A 22,679-nucleotide genomic window follows, 5' to 3' on the forward strand; every position below is an offset into this window, starting at 1 on the left:
ATTTTCATGTATCATAACCACTTAGTACTATAAAATTAGTATGAACAGTGTAAACTGAGTGGATTATATTCATAAAACTATACTTGTTAGAAACTGAATGTGCAAGCTTTTGCTATTTCAATATTTTAAAACTTAGCAATTAAATTCTCCCTTTTAGTACAGTTTTGTTGTCTGTTCCTAGGATTATTCTAAAATTAATTATCACAGTTAGCTAACGTAACTAACAATGTTTATTGATTTGAGCATTTTTAATATAGGAATATAATCAAAGTAAAGCACAAGATACTGTTATTTCCTTCTGAATTGTTGTTCTCTCCCATTCCAGAAAAATTCTAAATGATCAGATTAATATCAATCTAGCAGATTGGGATAGGTAGGACTTATTTTAGCATTTGTCTCCTTGAACCAACAAATACTGCAGGAAAGAAATAAGATAGAGGTGTCAGAACAAATATGTAGTTCTTAAGATTTCAGGCTTGTGTGCAAACCCTAAGATTTAGAATGTAGAGTATTCTGTGTCCTCTACATGAATTATAAAAATATAAAAAAGTTATAGTTTGAAAGAATTTCCATTTTAAGGAGATTAAATGGTTTTAAAAGTTTTGTCAAAAATTCAGTGTTGCTAAATTTTGAGTCACTGAAACCTTTTACTCAATTACTTTTAAGACTTTAAAGTTAAAAAAAATTAATGATTGCAATTCAGCAAATCTGATTATTTCCTTTCAGAAACCTTCATTACCTACATTTTATAATCAACTAGTGTGGAATTTAAGACCAGGACAAGGCTGCATTAGTCCAGGTACGAAGAGCAAAGATGAAAAAAAAAATTATTTTTTTCATTAAAAAAACAGTCCTTGATCTCTTGAGAATGCAGTAGAAACTAGCACCAGAGACTTCCTCTGCATTTTTAATAGACCATTTGCTTTCTATGATGTTCTATATTGGCCTTTTATTATCTTTTCTCTGCCCCTCCCCCAAATCATTTGAAACGGACATAGTATCGGAAAACAAATTTACTTTTCTGAAGCACTCTTTTTGGTCTCAAGTATTTGATGCTTTTTTTAAAAAGTTACTAAATGGTAACTCTAACAAGAGGCTGATGATGCTATAGTGCAACAGACTAGCAAGGCACTGGTTTAACAGTCATAAGTGATTAATGAAATAGCAGTGCTACCTTTTCCTTTTAGGCTTTTCTTTTTGTTTTTTGTTTTGTTTTGAGAAACAAATGGTGAATTTGAATAAAACATATCATTTGCACAGAAAGTTATGTAATGATGCCATATAGAGTATAATGATTTCTTAAACCTTGTATTTAAAGTAACCTGAATTACAATGAGAGATAAACAGAATATTTACCCATCCCTTATGAGCTGCTGCTGATATGTAAATTTATTCTTCTACTTTGCACAAATATACTTTTGAGCTACTGCTTAAACACTTTGAGGTCCTTAGTCAAACAGTTTTAATGATGCCTCCAATATTATGAAAGTGTGACATTTGATGAATGTCTCATATAGTTTTGATATCTGGGCACATGTCAACAAAAAAATTGAGCATTGGTTTGTCATGCAACACCTAGATAATTTATAATTTTACTGTTTATATCCATCTTGACATTTTTTATCTGCCAAAGGCAGGTTTCATTTGGAATCTTAATCTGAGATTTATTTGGTGGATCTGGAAATCATAGCAAGGGTTCCCACAGGAAATGGTCCATCTACCAACAGATTAAATGGCAGTCCTGCAGTTGTTAGGGGAGCTCTGCATTTAACACACATGCATACTCATTCAGTCAGCACTGTGGAGAAAAATTAAAGTAGTAACCCAGGTTTAGGAACAATGTAGCTAAAAAGTCCCATATTTGCTGAATGACAAAGGGTTATATAGGAGCATTTCATTTTATTATTCGTGCTTGAATTTCTTGTTTGCTTTGTTGAGTCTGCTGACGAATACTAATAAATGCCTGCAACAATCCAGACGAGAGATGCCTGGCAACAAAGCTATGCGATGGACCTCCCTGATCTTCTCCAGTTCACAACCTGACCTTTTGAAAAATTGGCTGGGCTAAGCTGCAGAATTTGGGTGTAATGGTTATTGTTAACTCCAGCTTTAGGATTTATTAATTTGTGTGATCAAGACTTACCTATACTTCAAAGTTTCAAAAGACCAAACACAATCATCCATCCATTAGAACTAACATTGTGTTTCAGTGGTTCCTGCTTAGTACCTGACTGGTGATTCTTCTATTTTGTTTTCCAGATCTAAATATGTTCTTAAACAGAATAAATGGTACATACAAAGATATTCTGTTTTTTCCTTGTTACACATACTAGAAAATTTACCTTCTACAAATGATTTGTGAAATTGTTGAATTTATAGACATCTGGTATGTTAATTCTTAACAAACGAAAAATGTATAATTGTGACCTAATTTTACTTGCAGTTGTAGAAATTTAAGACTTACCAGTTCATTCATTTTTTAATTAACTTATACAAATTATTCCTATAATAAGGACATTTGAGAAAGCCTGAAAAGGTTAGCAATATATTGTAAATAGTCAAATAGCTTGTATCATTGGTGGAGAATAGAGAATAAGGATTATTGTGATGTTAACTAATAAAATTTTTGGATAGTTTGTTACAATTATTTTAGCATATTTATAATGTTTTAATAGAGTGATGTATGTTTTACAAATCTTTAATTTATGTGATATGTTTATAAGCTAAATAGGTAACCTAAGCTTTAGGAGATCACATTATTATATTGTGCTCATTTCCTTCCTATGGTGAAGGATGTTGAAATTTAAAAGCTTAAATGTATGGTAGATTTCAAATACTTATGTTGTTTTTTTTTTTGAGTTGAGTTCTCACTCTGCCGCCCAGACTGAAGTGCAGTGGCCGCTCCTGGCCACCGCAGCCTCAACCTGCTGGGCTCCGGCGATCCTTCCGCTCAGCCTTCCAAGTAGCTGGAATTACAGGCGCGCGCTACCACTAGCCTGGCTAACTTTTTAATTTATTGTAGAGATGAGGTCTCACCAAGTTGCCCAGGCGGGTCTCGAACCCGCGGGCTCAGGCAATCCATTCACCTCAGCCTCCCAAAGCGCGGGATTACAGGCTGAGCCACCGAGCCCAGCCATCAAATACTTATGTTCTTTAAGTAGTTCTAACACAGAAATGTCTAACCTTAATGTGCAAATGAATAAGTTATGTGATATTGACAAGTTTCATGATTTTTTGGCTTAGTAACCTTAATGGAAGCTTACTTCAATATCTTGTAGCTATATCTAGCCTCCACCCCTCAATATGTTTTTTTACTTCTCCTCAATATATGTACAATATACCTTGTTAAGAACTACTAAGAATCTATATCTGTGCTTTCCAATATGGCAGCCACTGGCCGCATGTGACTGTTGAAGCTTTAAAATGTGACTAGTCAAAGCTGAGATTTGCTGTTAGTACAAAAAAAAAAAGTCAAATTTCTCAAAACATTTTTATGTTATATGTTATCATATTTTTGATAATATTACTATATGTCTTTTATTACTTGTTTAATGAGCTTACTGGGAAATTTAAAATTATTTAATTAGCTTTAACAATATATTTTTTAGATAGTTTTGATTTATATGATTTAACATATCACTGGGACTACCTGCCCTTCTGCCACTAACTTTTTATTTACTTCTTTGCAAGGTTTACTCATGTTGTCTGTTTTCCTAAGTCTTTTTTATTTTTCCTGAGAGAAGCTAGATTTTTAAATTTTACATTGACACCCTATCTAGCACCTGGCACCGTTTTGGTACTTATAAGTGGCAGAGTACTCATTTTTCCTCTTTGTTTACTCTCCATATATCCTTTAGATGATTGTCTAAATCAGTATTTTCTTTTATTGACTTATTTCATTTCGGTGAATAAAAGTTATAATATATCCATTGCTTTTTTGCTATTTATTTTAGGAAGATGATGAACTTATAGTATAAAAAGGAAGACAAACAGAGATGAGAAGGCTGTAAACTGTAGAGACCACATCTATGTAATTCTTCTGTAATCTGTCCAACCATAACATGTTAGTAATTAACTTGGTGATGAGATAAAAAAACAGATAAAACACAATGATTCTCTCAGTAGTTTCATTTTTACTGTGTGTGGAGATAATTCAAAATATGTTGGCAGGTTTTTTAAAAACCCAGATAGCATTAATTACGTAGACTAATGAAAGTGAAAATTATAGTTTTACTTATTTTATAACTGTTGAAGCCAAAAAACAAATTTAAAAAGCCCTGAGAGAGTTAGTATATAGTTTCCAAGTAACAAATTTGCATTGTTTAAGCCAAAGATCCAAAAGTTGCCTAATTTCCTGTGACGTCTAAATTAGATTCTCAGAAGGATAAGAGAGCCTGTGATCTACTTGTTATGATCCTGATTGTAATTACTATCATGTGCCAGTATATAATGAGTTATCAAATTATGTGATGGACGTGTGCTATTTAAATTTCTTATTTTCCTGCTATGGGATTGAATTTACAGAAATATACTGTTAATTTTCTTTCTACAAGATTGAATTTTCTTCCAAGATATTTTCTTTAATGTCAGGATTTCTAATTTTTTTAAAAAGACATTTGCTTTCATTCTGGCCTGGAGGATTTCTAAATTTCAAAGTCCTATTACTTCCGTAATTTATTAATCTTATAATCTGCATTATAATGCAAACTTCATGAAACAGGTATTAATTACAAGTTTTAGTATTAAATATTTTATTTTCACTTTTATATTTCTTATTGAATTCGATAGCATTCTATTTATTTTCCATTTTCATGTCTTTTAATAAGACTGTATTATTAATAAGAATGTATTATATGCATTAATGTTTTAATAAGAATGTATTATATACATTAATGTTTCTGAAAGATTTTTTTCACATAGTTGATAAAATTTCCTGAAAGAAAAAAATAAATGTATAGCTCACAACTTTATTAGAGTAGACTATGTAAAATACTGATTTTAGCTGCACAACTATTTTCCGGTGACTGGACATCAAATAAATTGAGAAATTTTTGAATATGAAAGCTAGTATAATAATTAAGAGAATATATTTCTTTCTTGCTTTTATTTGTAATATTTGAAAGAAATCAATTAAAGCTACAAATTTGAATTATAAGCTTAAATGTGATTTTAAGATGGTGATATTTATTATCTCACAGAAAGGTAAGATAAATCGAAAGAGAAACTAGCTTTTAGCAAAGCAGATTTTAAAGATAATAATAGCTAATATTTATTGTGTATTCTGTGCTGGCACTTTTCCAAGAGATATACATGATTTAAATAATTTAATCTTTTAACAACATTTTGAGGCAGATGCTATTTTTTGTACTTTTTTTACTGCTGGGGAAATTGATGAAAGTTTAAATAACAGCTATGTTGTGGAGCCAGAATTCAAACCCTGTTGTGTGTCTCCAGAACCCATGTAGTTCTGTGGTTCTGCTTGAAAGATTTAAATATATCAGTGTTGTAGTGCTTAGACTACTTGGATGGTATAAACTTTTATATTATACATATTCATATTAGGTGAGACCACTGTGATAAGACATTTGTAAGTTTCTGATAATGTTATATTGGGAGGGAGCACAAGTAATGTGCATCTGTGATGTATAGATGTATGGAGAAAGAAAGCATATGTAACTGGTATCTATGTGGAAAGATAATCTGCTACACCACAAATGGGAAATAGTTGGAAATGTTCAGAAATGGAAATAAATAGTATTTGCGTGTACACACACACACACACACACACACACACACACACACACACACACACACACACACCCAGAAAGAAAAAGAGAGAGAAAGCTACATTTAAATTACTTAAGGAATTGAGAGAAGTTATTAGGAGCCACTAGCTGTTGCTGTTTTGATTATTTTGAAACTAAAGTTCCTTTTTAAAAAGTCTGTAAGACTGAAAAAAGACATCCTGTTTAGAATGTGTAAGTACTATAGTAATTCCATTATCAAGTCAAACTTACACTCATATGTCATATCATTTTGATGTGTATATATAAAGTGATGATAATATCATAGGAAAGAAAGAAGAGTTAAACATGAGGTTTGGTTCTTTTTGAATTTATAAAATCAGATGCTAAGGTATAAGTAATAGCCTTCCTTCCCCACCTCCAAAAGATGGAATTTAAAGTAGACCAATTGTATTAGCAAGTATCAGAGAACACATTAACAAATTGCCTCCATTATGGTTCATTTTAGACATAAATGCACTAAGTAGTACCTTCATCTTAAGGCAAGAGATCCATTTGAGTGTTTTTGCCCATAGTACTTCTGTCCCCTGTTTCTCTTTTCTATCCCTGAGGTCCCAGGTAGCTGGGATGTTGCTATTCTGAGTAACCCCAGTAGGATCCCTAGAGACAATTCTAGCTCAACCACTCTGAAGAAACAGCTCTGTAAACAGTATTGACCCCCCAGGGGACCATCAAATCCGTTTACACAGATACCAGTTGTCACAAACTATTTACAAAGCCAGGCAGAACAGAATTTCCCAGCCTCTAAGAATCCCTATTTGATTCCAGCCACCTCCTCAGTTCTGTCTAGTAGTCATGAAATAATAGTTATTTTTGGTCATGAGTCATGATTTCTTGCGTAACATCAATTTAATAATACATTAATGTATAATTGTCTGGAGAATTGAACTCAAAGGGAGTCTCAAATCTTTTTTTCCTAGGATAGAAAGTGGTATTGAAATACCATTAATTTTCTAGACTAAAGAATTGAGGGCTTAATAATACTAGCTTTGAGATAGTTGGCAATATTGAGACCTCTAGGAGTAACACAATAATTCATTAGATCATGAAAATGATCCATTGACACAGCATGAAAGTCGCTAGACATTTACAGGATCTTCAATGAATATAATACAGCTGGCCTATGCACATCTATTAAGTATTAAGATTCTAAAAAAGTTCTTCACTAAGTGCATTCAGTTTCCCAGATGAATAAACTGTCTCTAGCAATAACAGTAGGTGACATTTTAGAGGAACACCTGGTAGTAGTCATCCATAACATCATTTTCAAATGATTGCAGGATAATTTTATGTGGCAGTGTTAGCATTAGATAGTAATAGTAAAGTTTGGGAAATATATTTGGTTTGAAGTGGTTGAATTCTTATTTCTAAATAAAACAGTGTGCTCACAGAAGAGCAAACAAAGGGATTGATAGTAGTCCTAAAATTTTTCCTGTTAAACTCAACTCTGTGAAAAGAAGTCAGACTTTATAGATTATGAATTACGAAGAAGAGATTGGTAATTTAGTCTCTAAGTCCTATGAAGAAATGAATTTGAAAAGTATTAATTAATTCAGTCGATCATAATGATAGAATAGTTAACAATGACATTAAATAAACACTGAAGTGGATTACTAAAGAGATTTTCCATTTCAAACCATATGTGTGTGAGAGAGAGAGAGAGAGAGAGAGAGAGAGAGAGAGAGGGAAAGAGCAGTCAATAGAATGGTTTTAGGTTTAAGTTTTTCTCTGCTTAGAGATAAAAGTTTGAATCAAAAGTGAATATGTTTTTTGTTTGACATTTGTGTTATTTTTTAAATTGACTTTTTTGTGCAAAACAGTCAAATAATTTCACTTTTTGTGGCATTTTATTGACTTGTGTTTATGTCTCTATATGCAATTCTCTTTTTTACAGTGATAAGGCAATAATAAGGAAACTCAGCTAAAACTTTTAGCAATGTCATCTCATTATCACTTTATAAGGTCTTTATCCTAGGTTGGAGAGGTTAAAGAAAGTAATTGAAGACTAGATTTAGAGTTACGAAGTGCTGTCATCTTCTCTTGGTTATAAAGGGTACTAATTCAAAATTATATTTAAGTTGGGCTTTGAATAAAGTAAGGAAAATTTGGCACCAACAACAAGCAGGCAGAGACCCAAATAAAAAGCACAATTCCATTCACAATAGCCACAAAAGAACAACAACAAAAAAACACAAAGGAATACCTCGGCATCTTCCTAACCAGAGAAGTGAAAGACCTTTACAATGAGAACTACAAAACACTGCTCAAAGAAATCCAAGAAGACACAAACAAATGGAAAAATATTCCATGCTCATGGATAGGAAGAATCAACATTGTTAAAATGTCCATCCTACCAAAGGCAATCTGCAGGTTCCATCTGCATGGGATTGGCAGTTGAAGGAAATTGCTGGGGAGGAAGGAGCATATCTCATCAACGAGGAGGGTACCTGCATAATCAACGTTTGTATACCTAACCCTGAATTGTACTCTCCAACTTTAAAATAAAAACAAACAAATAAATAAATGAAGTTGGAAACTCTTGGGGGAAAAAGAAGAAAATTTGAGAAAATGCAAGACGATACAACAATATTTGAAAAATTGATTTGAAAGTCAAAATGCATTATACTTGTAATTTACTCTCAAATGCACTCCAGCCTGGGTAACAGAGTGAGATCCTGTCTGAAAAACAAAAACAAAGACAAAGATAGATATGGAAAGAATGATTAGTAAAACGTGTGATATAATGTTAATATTTGAGAAGTCTGAGTGAGGGCTATATAGGAACTATCTAAAATGTTTTTGCAACTGTTTATGAGACAAATTATTATCTAACATCAATTTTTTTCTGCTTTCTCCTTGGTCTCTGTCTTTTTTAGCATGCTTCTGCAATCACTGACATCTTTGGCATTCAGCTTTCATTTATTTCTTCTTTCTTTATCCTTACCTGCTGCTCATTTTAGAAGTTTTTACTTCCTGACTATAATATCTTGTTATTTCAATATAGGAAATGTATCTTTGTTTTTCCTAAATTTATCTCTTCTCCTATGTATTCCTCTTCTTTCTGTTCTCTTCTATTTCTTACAGTCTGTCAACTTTTTCTTTACTTCACTTAATTGGTTATCCTTTGGCAATTTGTTACTTTGCATTTTTCTACTTGTTCTTTCTGGGAACAAATGCCTTGATGATATCTTTCTAGAATATTCCAGTTGAGCAATTAGTATATCTAGCATATTATATGTATTTGACCTCGTTAGTTCTAGCATAGTCCTTATTACATTGTATCCAAATCATTAGATCAGTTTGCCATCCTTACTGTATTCCAGATTCCTTGAATGGAGTGTTTCTTACTAGTTTTTGTTTTCCCAATATGGAAAGACATATCACACTGTAGGTTTTTCATGAATGACCAGTAAATCAATGAATAAATAAATTTGTAAGAGAAATCAAAATTTTTAATGCAATTGATTGAATACTTACATAGAATAATACAGGATGGCTAAGAAGAAGACCATTAAGAGCCTACAGAAGATTTAAATAATTTACTGAAATCATATTTGCCAAAACAGTTGATTTTAAAAAAACAGGCAGGCAGAAAAATTTTATAAATTAGCCTTGTTGACACCAAAGTAAACTCTCAGGTTGGGCATGGTGGCATGCATCTGTAGTCCCAGCTACTTGAAACTCTGGGGTGAAAGGATTGCTTGAGTTCAGGAGTTTGATGCCACCCTGGGCAACATAGTGAGACCCCCATCTTTAAAACAAAAATCTCAAAAACAAAAAACAAAAAAGTCTCAGTAGATGAGTATGGATAGTCTGATTTGCAGTGCAGGCTCCAAATGCCTGATGAACAGTCTGAATTAGGAATCTAAAAGCTTTTATTACTGAAAAAAATCAGAACGAGTGAAAGCCAAACCACATATTATGGTTTCTTTAAAACTATTAAACATTTAAAACTAAATTGTAAAATTAGCCAGACATGGTGGTGCATGCCTATAGTCCCAAATACTCAGGAGACTAAAGGGGGAAGATTACTTGAGCTATTGTAAGCTGTGATTGTACTACTGCATTCCAGCCTGGGTAATAGAGTGAGATGCTGTCTGAAAAAACAAAAACAAAGTTAAATTGTAGAATGAAAATCTAGAGTATGTTAGAAATTGATTAGTTTATTTTATTAATACTTCAAGAGGTTATAATTACTAAGATCCAGGAGAGATCAACAAAGAATCCTCCTTTTGGGAAACTCTCACATCTGCTCCAGCTATGGAGAAGATAGTGTGGTCACAGATGAAATAACAGTGATTTACCAAGAGTTCAAGAGATGACAAAATTTGACACTGGTTAAAGCTGAAGAAAATAAGCTATAAAACTAGTTCACAAATAGCAAGTAAAGATATCAGGGATGGAGTAGACACTAGAAAGTTAGGAATAAAAAACTGAAAGGAAAAAGGCACTGAACTGGACATAGAGGTGAAAATATGGGACAAGTTGTAGATAATGGTAAATTTGCCTCAAACAGGTCAAAGAGTTGGGATGTAAGAGTCTGAAACACTTCATGTGGTACTGTTATGGGCGCCTGGGGGCTTTTGTAGGTGGCTGTGCTCCATGACCCATTCATTTTCCTTTTGAAGAATCTTTGTGCCTCATAAACTGAAGAATAGTGTGGACTCTAATAGTAGTTGTTTTTTTCAATATGTCCCTAAGATAAATTTTTGTTATTTAGCTGTTTGTTTTGTTGTTTGGTTGTCTGTTTGTTTGGAGTCGGAGTCTCACTCTCACCCGGTCTGGAGTGAAGTGGCATGATCATGGCTTACTGCAGTCTTGACCTACTGGGCTCAGATGTGATTCCTTTGCCTTCACTTCCTGAGTAGGTGGGATATAGGTGTACACCATCATGCCTGGCTTATTTATTTTTTTGTTTGTTTAGTGTGTGTGTGTGTGTGTGTGTGTGTGTGTGTGTGTGTGTGTGTGTAGAGAGAGAGAGACAAGTTCTTGCTGTGTTGCCCAGGATAGTCTCAAACTCCTGGCCTTCAGCGAGAGTATGTGCTTGAGCCACCGCACTCAACCTTATTTTGCTTTCAGTAACTGTGATTCTTTTTCTTGAGTTACTTGCAAAGCTTTATGTTAGTGTTAGAAAGCATGGTCTGTTAATGATATAGATGATTCCCTTAGTGTCCATTTATAAAATTTTCTCATTCAAATTTTGAGGGTTCCATTCTACAACTACCTGCCTATTATAGAAAAGTAGCATAGTCAACATCTAAAGCAAACCAAGTAAGTTTTGAGATTTCTGTTCCTAAAATTGTTAAAGTTTAAATTAAAATAGACTATAACTTTAAAATGTTATAGCTATCTTACTCTATGTAACTATAATAACACATTCTCATTCTTGCCCTCAAAGTGAAATCAAGAGTAAGTTACCCAAAACAAATTATTTCTGATCTAGCTTCCAGCTACCAATAAAAATAGTGTCCAGAATTTGGAGTTTCCAATTGGCTATACCTAATTTTAGCATATACACAAGCAGATAATTTTTTTTAAAGTATGAATATTTTTGTGAGCGGTACCTTGTTTATAAGGTAACTTTCAATTTTTAAAAAAAAATTTTTAAACTACTTTGTTTGGTCTCAAAAGAATTTTAAGTTTGGCAGATTCAAGAAGGTATTACCAAAAGTCAGGTGAGATTCACCTGCTTTCTTTAAGTTCAAAAAGTATTTTTGTTGGAAATAATAAAGTACTAGGTACAATCAGTATTTGTGCTGTTGACCACATTCCTTAGTGAACAGTTTGCTTTATATATGTGTTTGTCATTTTCTTCCCAAAGCTTTACTGTATCATTAAATATTCACTATTCCTTTGAAATAGCCATTATTTGCTAGCCGTAGCTTATGATAATTTTTGTGAGATAGGCATTGGGAAGTAGATTCTCTAATGTATAATGCATATCTGATAAAATGGAGGTTGGAAATAATTATTCTTATTTTGTGTCCATTTCAATATTATAATGATGATACAAAAATAATAGGTAACATTCATTGATGTGTCGCAAATAGGCCACGTACTTTACACGCATTAACTTAGGTAGTCCGTATAATAACTATTATATTCCCATTTTACAGACAAGAAACTGAGGCCTGGATTGGTTTAGTGACTTGCCCAAAGTTATCCACTTGACAAAGCTGGAATTCTAACCCATGCAGTCTGATTGGCACTTCACTAGTCATTGACTTATTGTATACTATTCTGAGAAATCTAGAAAAAGTAATCTAGAAAACACCTCCAAAGCAATGGTTTTCAGCCTTGGCTGTATGCTAGAATCATTTGAGAACTTCAAAAATACAGACTAGATCCCACTCCCAGACATCTTTGAAGCTCTGAGGAATTTTTAAAAGCTTGTCAGTTTATTCCAATGTGCAGCCAAAGTTGTTACCTACTATCCTAAATGTCTTTTGAAAATGGAAATGGAAATATTAAGGGTAAAAACCACACTGTACGTGCTTGTCTGATTTCAGTAAGTTAGACTATTGAATATATGTTTAAAGCTGTGAGATGATTTATATTCACAAAAAAATTCATGCAATTGAATGATTTAATATGTAGCTATGGTGTTTCATATAACATGTCTTGTTGTTTGTTTGTTTAAATACAGATATAGCCCACAGTTATCTTGAACAAGAGACTACAGGGAAAAATAAAAGTACACAGCCAGATGAACAACTGAACATGAATTCTGAGGGAAGTTTGCATCAGAAATCTACTGAATTAATTAATGAAGTCACATATGAGGGCACAGAACGGCTAGGGCAGATGTCAAGGAATTTTCAGGTCATTGGTCCTTATCCAGACGTCGGTTCTTATCCAGATAATCAGACAGTTTACTGCTCTACTGAAAAATCCAAGTGAGTACTCATAATGTTAGATTTAGAAAGTAAGACTTCGGAGAACTTTTTCTTTTGTTCTCCCTTCTTCCCTTTCTGCATTTTCTTTTTGGTGTGAGCTGGGGTTCTGCTGTTTTTATGATATAGTTATAATGTGTCTAGATAGCTAAGTGAAAGAACACAAGGTAAATTTGAAGGAAGGTAGTGAGGTTTTATTTTTTCTGATTTAGTATTATTTCTGTGACCTTTTATTATGGAAATGAAAATAACTGTTAAGGTGATATAAGTGGGATATCATTCATCAGAGCCAAATATTGGCAACCTCAAGTTAAGCCCAAAGATGCATTTGGTTTTGGTTAGTATTGTTTTTCATTTAAATGAATTTGAGTGCTTCTAGGAGGACCAGGTGCTCTACCATTTTCTTTCTTTATTATTTTACGTTCTGCAGCTTTTAACCATTCATCTTGCCTACCTAGCTCCTGAAGACATTTGAGTTTGTAATACCTGACACTTTTATCTGTAAGATTAACGTACTTTGATAATTAGTTGCATACTGTGAAAATATTGTTTGATTTAGAAAGTTTCAGTGACTAACATAATTTTATGTCTAAATAAAATGATATTTTATAGAATACTGTTATAACAGAGTTTTGTGTTGAAACTGTTTTTCTACTTACTTGCAAATTGTTCAATAGATATATTAATAATATTAACATATATTGAAGTAGTTATATTGATATGTTTCTTTCCCTTAACAGTCAGATTCTTACTAAGTTGCAGATTGGAGTACATTTTAGGGGGTAGAGATATGGTTGAATGAGGTGGGGATCAATCATTTTTATCACCACATGGGGAAAGTAAATAGTAGGTCTTAGACTAAAGCCAATTTATGAGATATCTAGTATAATTACAATGGGCGATATACATGGTAAGTGGAGCTGCACTGTCTCAGATTTCACTGCTTAACTTCTTCTTAGTGAATCCAAGATTTACCTATGCTTATAAATTTAATATAATGCTTTCAAAAAACAGCTCATCTCCCTTCCCTTCCTTTAGACTACTTGCTGACAAGTTACTGTCCTTAAATAGCATACAAAATATCAAAAAATTTCATTTATTTTACCATAAAATGTTACAGTTTTAAAAAATATTAATAGTTTTTTTTATTGCAGCAATATGGAACATGGAAATAATGATTTACCTTATGAAAGTAGGATTCCTTGTCAAGCCACTTTAGACTTAAATAAGGAGAAGACAATAGCGTTTCTTCTAAAAGAATTGGATATTCTCAGAACAAGCAATAAAAAGGTATATTATAGAAAGTCTGATAACTGTCTATTATACTTTTAGATGTTGACCTTCTAAATTTGCTTTATTGCCCATCATAATTCAGTTTTATTGTGTACTTTAATCTTTTAACAATAGCTGTATGTTGTTACCATATATTTGCTGTTAGGGTATAGCTGAGTTAAGGGATTGGCTCAGAAAAAAATTTTTTTGGTTTCCTACCTTGCCAGGCTGTGATAGCACTTTTTTTCCATAAACCCCTGATACCTCATGTAGGTAACTTAAAAAAAGAAGTCATTTAAGTTTGACTGTAATGAAACTTTACTTCAGTATTCTAGAGAATGAGAGATACTATGTCCTGATTTTATGTTACTTTCCTAAGTTTGTTAAAATTAATATCTGTGGCTTGTATTTAACCTCAATAACACATGTAATTAAACATTAAAGTACCACGGCTTATCAATATTGTCATTTACCTTGTATTATCTTGTTTGTTGCATTTTGTCCAATCCAATTTGTCATGTCATGTTTTATCTTCTTTTCTGACTCTTAGTCTCATTATATTCCTGTGAACACTAAATACTGTTATTAAATAATGTTCATTTTTCCATGCCTTCTTTTTTTTAACCTCTAAGTACTTTTCTAATTTTAGTATTCTTGTTGTTTGACCTAATCAAACTGAAGCATGATGTTAGGAATGTTGATTATATCTGAAGGAAAACAATGCAAACGACAAAAACCTAGGAGGAATTAAAAAAACATTTGCAGGGATTCTGTGTGAGAGATGTTTTCTGTACTTTCATTTAGTGGTTATTTATTACATGCCAACTATGAGTCATGTGCCAGGGCCAATTTTAATGGAATATGATGATCTAGCATGCTGAAAGGGAGATTTGTATCAGATATTAAGATTATTTTGTTAATTAATTTTGTTTCAAAATATTTGGAGTTACTAAGACAAGTTATAAAGTTGCACTATTATTTTATTAGGGGAATCTTTTCCACATCTTTTGCTTTAAAACTAAAGAATGGATGAGATTGCTTTTGTAGTAGTTATTTTTAATAGTAATCTTGTTCCTCTCAATTACATTTGCCTGTACCCAGGTACATACACAGAAATTAGGTATATGTTGGAATGTTTTTATAATTTCTATATTATTACAGATAAGTATTACTTTATAAATTATCTTACATCCTTAATTCTTTTTCTAGAGTATGTATTTAGGCAGTTAAATGTAATATTATATAAGTGTTAAGGACAGAAAACAAAATTTTACTTTGGAATTAATTATATTTGTGTAAGACATTTGTCTGATAGAAACCTGTTTTTTTTCTCCAATGTATTTTAGCTTCAAGAGAAATTAACTAAAGAAGATAAAGAACAGAGAAAGCTAAAGTTTAAGCTGGAACTCCAAGAGAAAGCAACAGAAGCTAAAATTGCTGAAAAGATAGCAGGTAGAGTAGATGAGTATTAATATATGACCTTAAGAATCACACACAACGTTATTATATGATGTGTCTTAGTGAATACTAGCATACTGGCTTATTTGCTAAAGGAGGGAAAGCTCTGGTTTTTTTTTTGGCTGCTTAGAAAATAGGTGGCTTTAACATCCTGGTACTGGTATTAGTGAGAGCTTTACCTGTATTCATACTGATTTGGGCATTAAATGCATTGTTAACACCATGTCAATCCAATCACAAAAAGGTTGTTTGTTTTGTTGGAAGGGCCTGAACAAACAAGGGGAAATAATGATTACCAGTGCCTCTACCTTTCAACCAGCAGTTCAAATACCACTTATTGTTTTAGCTCTTTGAGAGGAAATACTTCTCCTTTGTGTGAAGATAGTCATATATTCATTGCCAATGGAAACCTACATTTGATTCAAAAATCTGTTTTGTGTAGTTAATATATTTTCATCTGATGATGTAAATGCTGATAGAAATGTTTTCCTTGAGATGAAAGTGAATGCCAGAATTTAAGATTATAAATGATTACCTTAAATATATTTTGGAGTCTATCTTTACTCACAGGTCTTTGCTAGGAGAAATTTTTAACATATTTTTGATATATTAGAGATATGATCAAATGATTCTCAATAGTCTATGATCTCCAAGCTACTGTGACTGTCTCGCTCACATTGTTTTAGTTTGTTAGGACAGAGAAATTTCATACAACAGTAGATATTAGCATTCAGAGGCATTTTATAGATCACATATTTTAATATTTTTATATCAGTTGGAATGCTTTTAAGAAATAATTGTATCTTGTGATTAGTCTGTGGTTATAATCATGGTTTACATACCACTTAACCTGGCTACATATATGAAAGAATTATTTTATTTTAGCTCAGAAATATGATTAGCTGGCATGATTTACTAGCCTATCTTCAAGATATTACTGTGGGAAATAGAACGAAACACCATTATGAAAGTATAAATAAAGATGATCATAATTAAATACACCAGCTGAATACCACATGCTTGCTTTCTATTAACGTTGAACTACCATAAATTTTTTGTTTCGTTTTTCGTGGAGAAACGTATTTTAAGGAAAATTAATAGTGCTTAAAATAAATAATTCAATTAAAATTCAGAGCAATTTAGAAGTTTCTTGGCTTTTTATAAACAAATATGTATACTAATTGTTAGGACAGTATTACAGGAAGTACATTTGTTTTGAGGTTTTTGCATAATAAGTTAGCTTTGCATATGTAGTGCAGAAGTAATTTAATAAGATTTGGGCTGTCATAATCTATTGAAAATCACAAATTAATATATCTGCATAGCCCATTTATTTTATTTATTTTTCATTAAGCAATAATATTTACTCTTTAACTTTTATATAATATAGCTAAGTATATACTTCAGATGTTTATTGGTATACATTTAAGAGTTCTCTTTGAAAAAATTGAATCATGTATACATAAAATGGAAATAATTTGATTACTTTGTCATACTTAATAATAATGTTTCTCATTAATAACAAAATATTATTTTAGTTACTGTTAAATGTTTGATAGATGTTTTAAAAATATTTTTATAGCCTTCTAAATTGATTAAAATAACAGTGCTATTTAGTTTCTCTGGAACAAAACAATCTAATTTAAGCAGATATATCCAACCACTTAGTTACAAAAATGACACTAAATAAAAAAAATCCTGGTCTTTTTCAAAGTATAAATTTTTGATATATATTTTTTGCTTTTTAATGTTTTATATCTATCTTTTTTTAAAGGGATTCAAGATAGTTTACTTATAACAGAGAGAATTATTATTGTTATAATGTCAAAATAAAGAAATAATGAATTGCTTAAGAAAGCCATTGGTTTGAAACAACAAAAAATTGAATAACTGACCCATGGTGGGCTCTTGAACTTTTAAACATTTTCTCATTATTTATATATATATTATATATATATATATATATGATCATTAATAAGCTCATCTTCCTTCTGATCAGTGGGAAGTGCAGTCAGAAGTAAAACATAAGAAGAAAACGACCATGTCAATATGTTAACAGAAAGAGGACCACTATAGGACTGTTGTTATATGTAATTAATTCTTTGTTTCTTGTAATATGAACAAACAAATAACCTACATAAGCATGGAATCTACATAAGCATGGATGTTTGCTTTTCTCACTGCTCATTTTTGTATTTGAAATAAAAAGTATATTTGGTATAGTATGTTGTAAAATGCACACATATATAAGTATTATAATGTACTTTATTCCTTAGGCTATATAAAATGTAAAATTTATATATAAAGGCATTCACATAGTATTAGGCATGATAGCAAGAGAATTAAGAACAGTCTAACAATAAGAGAATTGTTAAATGTTTTGATACATTTATAATGGAGATATTGTATAATAATTAAAAACTTTTCTGAACAATATTTGATATGAGAAAATCTTCATACTCAATATTAAGTGACAGTAGTAGGGAAAAACTATATGCATAATATTATTTTATTAAAATAAACTATATATACACACATATATATGGATATTATATAAAATGAGTTGGATGTGGTTGCTCACGCCTATAATCCCAGCATTTTGGGAGGCCGAGGCATTAGGATTACTTGAGTTTAGGAGTTTGAGACCAGCCTAGACAGCATAGCAAGACCTTATCTCTACAAATAATAAGTCACTGGACATGGTGACATGTGCTTGTAGGCCTAGCTACTTGCAAGGCTTAGGGGTGACAGCATCACCTGAACCTAGGAGGTTGAGGCTGGAGCCATTGATTGTGCCACTGCACTCTAGTCTTTGCAAGAATGAAACCCCAACTAAAAATAAATAAGAAATAAAATGCGACACAAATTTTGATGGTCTTTAAGTGTAGCTATTAATGTTTCAGTGAACTGTTTCTTCCTTTTTCAGATATTCTACAATGAGCATGTATTAGATTTAGTATTAGAAAAAGTAAACATTACTTTTTGAAACTGCGATTTAAAAAAAATTGCTTGCACTCTGATCTTAAAATTTGAGACATTAAGACCATATAAACCAAAGTTTTACGAAACCCATATGATAGCTGTGATCCAGTCTTTTCATTTTACTTACGCCATTTTTCTAGTCTTTCAGTTTTCTCTCATATTTATGTTTATACCTTTATGTTTATTCTGTAACTTTTGTATATATTAGTCCAGCTTGTCTCCCAATCTGGTTGTATAATTTATAAGAATAATAATCTGGTACCATCAAAATCATATAAAACAAAAGATGCCTAGTTCTCTGTAGGCAGTTTGAAGTAACTGGGAATTCTGAAAGCCTTGGAATCTGATTGATCCAGGTTCAGATCACAACTTTGACACTTAATATTGACTATATACCTTTGTACAAGTTACTTAGCCTCTCTGGGTTTATTTTCTCTCACATGAATGTTAATTTTAAGTAATTTACCAGATTATTTTAAGGATTAGGCATTATGTATAAAAGTACCTAGTATATAACTAGTACTTAATAAATTATGTGTTAACATTGCTTTTATGTTTATTAAATTCTCAAACCTTTGATAACATCATTATTGCCAGAAATTGTGAAAAGGAAATTTTTGAAGAAATTCAAAATTTTTGAAGAAGTTACAAAAAAGTAATTTTTTTTGTTTAGCTTTTAATTAAAAGTTAATATTTTACTGTTAATAAATTTTGAAAGGGACCTATACTGAAAAATGGATTTAAAAATTTAGAAACAAAAGATTGAATTCTGAAGAAGCTTGCTGTTGAGAGATAGATATATAATAGCATTATTACATTTTAATAAAATGTGAAACCAAAATAAAAGAAATGGATTACAAAGGATTTGAGCTTTAATACAATGTGTACCTATGATAAACCTTCATGTAGACTGTTATTTAGCTTCACGTCTATTTCCTTTGCCCCTTCCTTCGGTGGTTTTTACATAATGTGAAAACTATCATTCTAATGTGATTTTATGAGTGTTTAAAACTCAGCTGTGGCCTCTATTTTGTCAAAATGTTCAGTGGTTGACCCATTTACCTTCTGCTCCTTTTCTAATATCACTATCATCATTGTCATCCTCAGCACCATCTTTGATAATGTTTATTAATCAAATAAATGTTTCATAGGAACTACGGTAATTTATTTACAAATCAGACAAGAAATATTCATTGAGGGCTTATTATGTACTAGGTACTGTGTTAGGCACTGAATTTACAACAGCAAATAAGACAGATTTGGGATTTTAGACAATTTTTTTTTTTACCTGTAATCACTTCTCAATCATAATATACCATGCATCTATAAGTAGTGGTTAAATGCTCAGACTTTGGATTCAGATCTTTGTTCTAATCTTTTTACAACTTATCATGTGCAATGACAGCCTCACCAAAGCATTGGTTAAAATCTACAATAGGTTGATGTGATGCTTGAGATAACATTTATGAAGTGCTTAACCCATAGAAGGCACCCAATAAAAGGTAATTATAATGATAAAATATGATGTGGTAACTATCTTGTTTTTTCAAAATTTCCTCCTCGAAGAGGGAATTTGTATTTCATTTTTTAGAAATAGTTTATTTTTTGTTATTTTTTAATTTCAGTAGCTTTTGGAGGTACAAATAGTTTTAGGTTACATGGCTGCATTGTACAGTGGTGAAGAAGTATAGACTTTAAGTGTCCCTACTACTCCTATGTGTACATTATACCTAACAGGTGATTTTTCATTTCCCTCCTTCTGAATCTCCAGTGTGTCCCTTATACCATTCTCCATACCTTTGCAGATCCTTAGTTTAGCTCCTACTTACAAGTGAGAACTAAAGCATTTTTATTTACTTGATTTGGTTCCCACTTTTTAGTTTAGTTTTTTTAATTAACCTTATTTTGGAAGTTTGAAGATATGAAAAGATTTTTAAAATTTCTACAAAAAAAGAAAATAAAGTAAAACTGTCTAATACGTAGGTCTTACTTAGTCTTAGGAAAAGCTGAAATAACCAGTTCGCTTCCTACCTGTGTGTTAACATTGGGAAAGATTTATCTCCCTGTAACTATTTAGCACTTTTTACTGAGTTTTGACTCATTAAATTATGCATGTGGATAATCTTAGATTGCTAACAATCTAAATTGTTAGCATGTATAATACTAGGTGATATTTTAGAGAAACACAGCAGAAACATTGAATCTTTTTTCTTTAGATAATTGTGGATCTCTTTTCAACTAAAAAAATGTGATTAAACCACAAACATTTCAAAATTTGTTTTAGTTAAATTGAGTTTAACAATGAGACATAGTAGCCTATGGCCTGATTTGCATTCATTAATTTTTTTCTTATCTCATTGTTGTGTTTGTACCTTTTAAAAATAACTTGTTCAATTAAACCTTTCATTTTTTCTTAAACAGTCCCAATAGGTATTGTCTAGTGTTTATTGTCTCTTTAATTTTTACTATTCTGTTGCATTTGTAGTATACAAATGATGCTTACATTTTTCATAAGAGTATTTCAATAATTTTTAATAAGTTATTTTTGTGTTATTTAAAATATTTATATTTCTTTAAAAGCTTTATTTTTCTGTTCCTTAAAAGCTCACTTTAGAGTCTCTGCTTTATATGTTATTTTTCTTTCTTGCATGTCATCCATTAAAGATTAGCTGTGGAAGGTTGGAGCATGGAGAGATTATGAATGACAGAACAACTCCTGTAGAATAATAATCAGTTTTTGGTATTTAATGCTGTTTGACTTTTGCAGACACATTTCTTATTAACCTTTGGTACAAAGAGAAATCCAGGTTCCTGATATCTCATGGAGAAGATGAATTTGAGATCCTCTTCCAATTAAACTGAAATAAAGCCAATATTAGGTTTTAGCCAAAAGAACTCCTTAGTTCCTAAGTCTTCTGTTTATGTCTATCTATCTGTATCTATCTATCTATCTATCTATCTATCTATCTATCTATCTATCTATCTATCATCTGTATCTACATTTTAACATATCATTCAGTGGTTACATAATTTTCTTAACTTACTTATACTGATGATGCAAGCATTAATCTGCTTTTTCTCTTTAAACAAAGATTTCTTTCTGTGCACCCAAATTTAGACTGATATTGTGTACATTTGAAAAAATATTATCAATCCCTTCTCATTATAGAGAATATTAATTTGTTTTTGATAGGGAGGAAAGGACTTTAATTGTGATTATTTAAAGAATCAGAACATAGGATTCCTGAAACCTACAACTTAGTTATTCTATTTGGGTTAAAATGTAAATGTTAAACATATAGATATGTAATCTACCTTATAGCAAATATATGAAAACAACCCTACTAATTAAAATGGAAAAAAATTTTGTATAATAGATAATGTTTACACTATTTCTCTTGTAGGATTGTTATTATGGATCATATCTCAGATGATAGTGACCATCTAATGATTAAGAAGAACAAGAGTGAGTTAGTTTTATATGCCAGAAGAATAGAAAATGGCATATTTATCTTTAAGAAGTTATAGGCATTAGAATTCCATTTTTATGTATATTATGTGTATCAATAAAATGCAATAACTTTCAATTTAGTATTTGAGTGTTTCAATAGTATTAAATTAAAATGGAGTGTTAAATATATGTATAATATATATTTAAATTTAAAATGGAAAAGGGTTTCAAGAATATGACAAAAAATTTCATATAAAAACTAAAAGGTACATCTGAAATACAGCAGCTAGAAATGTTGTTAAACAGAATGGATATCAGTGATTTTTTTTCAAGGATATTACTATCTTTGGCTACAGAATTCTATGGATATGAATCTGGATGAATAAGTAGGTCAAATAATAGTTGCAGGTATTATTTGGGTATATATAGCCAACTCTGTATCCTTGCTCCCTAGAAAAGTTTGTTTGATTTCCTTTTTTCCTGGAAAAAATAAAATTGAGCAGACAGAGAATTCATTATACATGACAATAATCAACAATTAGAAGTGTTTTATTTGGGTATGGTATATTACACAATTTAGCATGATATCAAGAATTTGAGAACATTTATAATTAGGATATTTAAAATATAAAAATAAAACTTTTCATAAGGTGATCTTAAGTCTTTTTTACTTGTTTGATTAATGATTCTAAAGAGAAAATGATATTGGAGAAAGTTTAGAAAGCAGTTATATTTCACAGAGTTTTCATATTGGTATTTATTAAAACTTAATGCAGATAGTCTGTGTAAAGATACCTGTTTAAATTATATTTCAAAACT

The 22,679-nt window shown here is 31.2% G+C and overlaps 1 protein-coding gene across 1 annotated transcript in view; it reads left to right on the forward strand.

The window, feature by feature from the left end:
* MIPOL1 (mirror-image polydactyly 1) overlaps positions 1-22,679 on the forward strand; it is a 131,587-nt gene that overhangs the window by 8,493 nt on the left and 100,415 nt on the right. The window contains exons 3-5 of the mRNA XM_021710627.1: positions 12,451-12,700; positions 13,852-13,987; positions 15,316-15,421. Coding sequence (XP_021566302.1) covers positions 12,451-12,700; positions 13,852-13,987; positions 15,316-15,421 — 492 coding nt within the window. The remainder of the gene's footprint in view (positions 1-12,450; positions 12,701-13,851; positions 13,988-15,315; positions 15,422-22,679) is intronic.

This window comes from Carlito syrichta, unplaced genomic scaffold (genome assembly GCF_000164805.1).
Source record: "Carlito syrichta isolate Samal-C Ts95f unplaced genomic scaffold, Tarsius_syrichta-2.0.1 Scaffold295487, whole genome shotgun sequence".
NCBI lineage: Eukaryota > Metazoa > Chordata > Mammalia > Primates > Tarsiidae > Carlito > Carlito syrichta.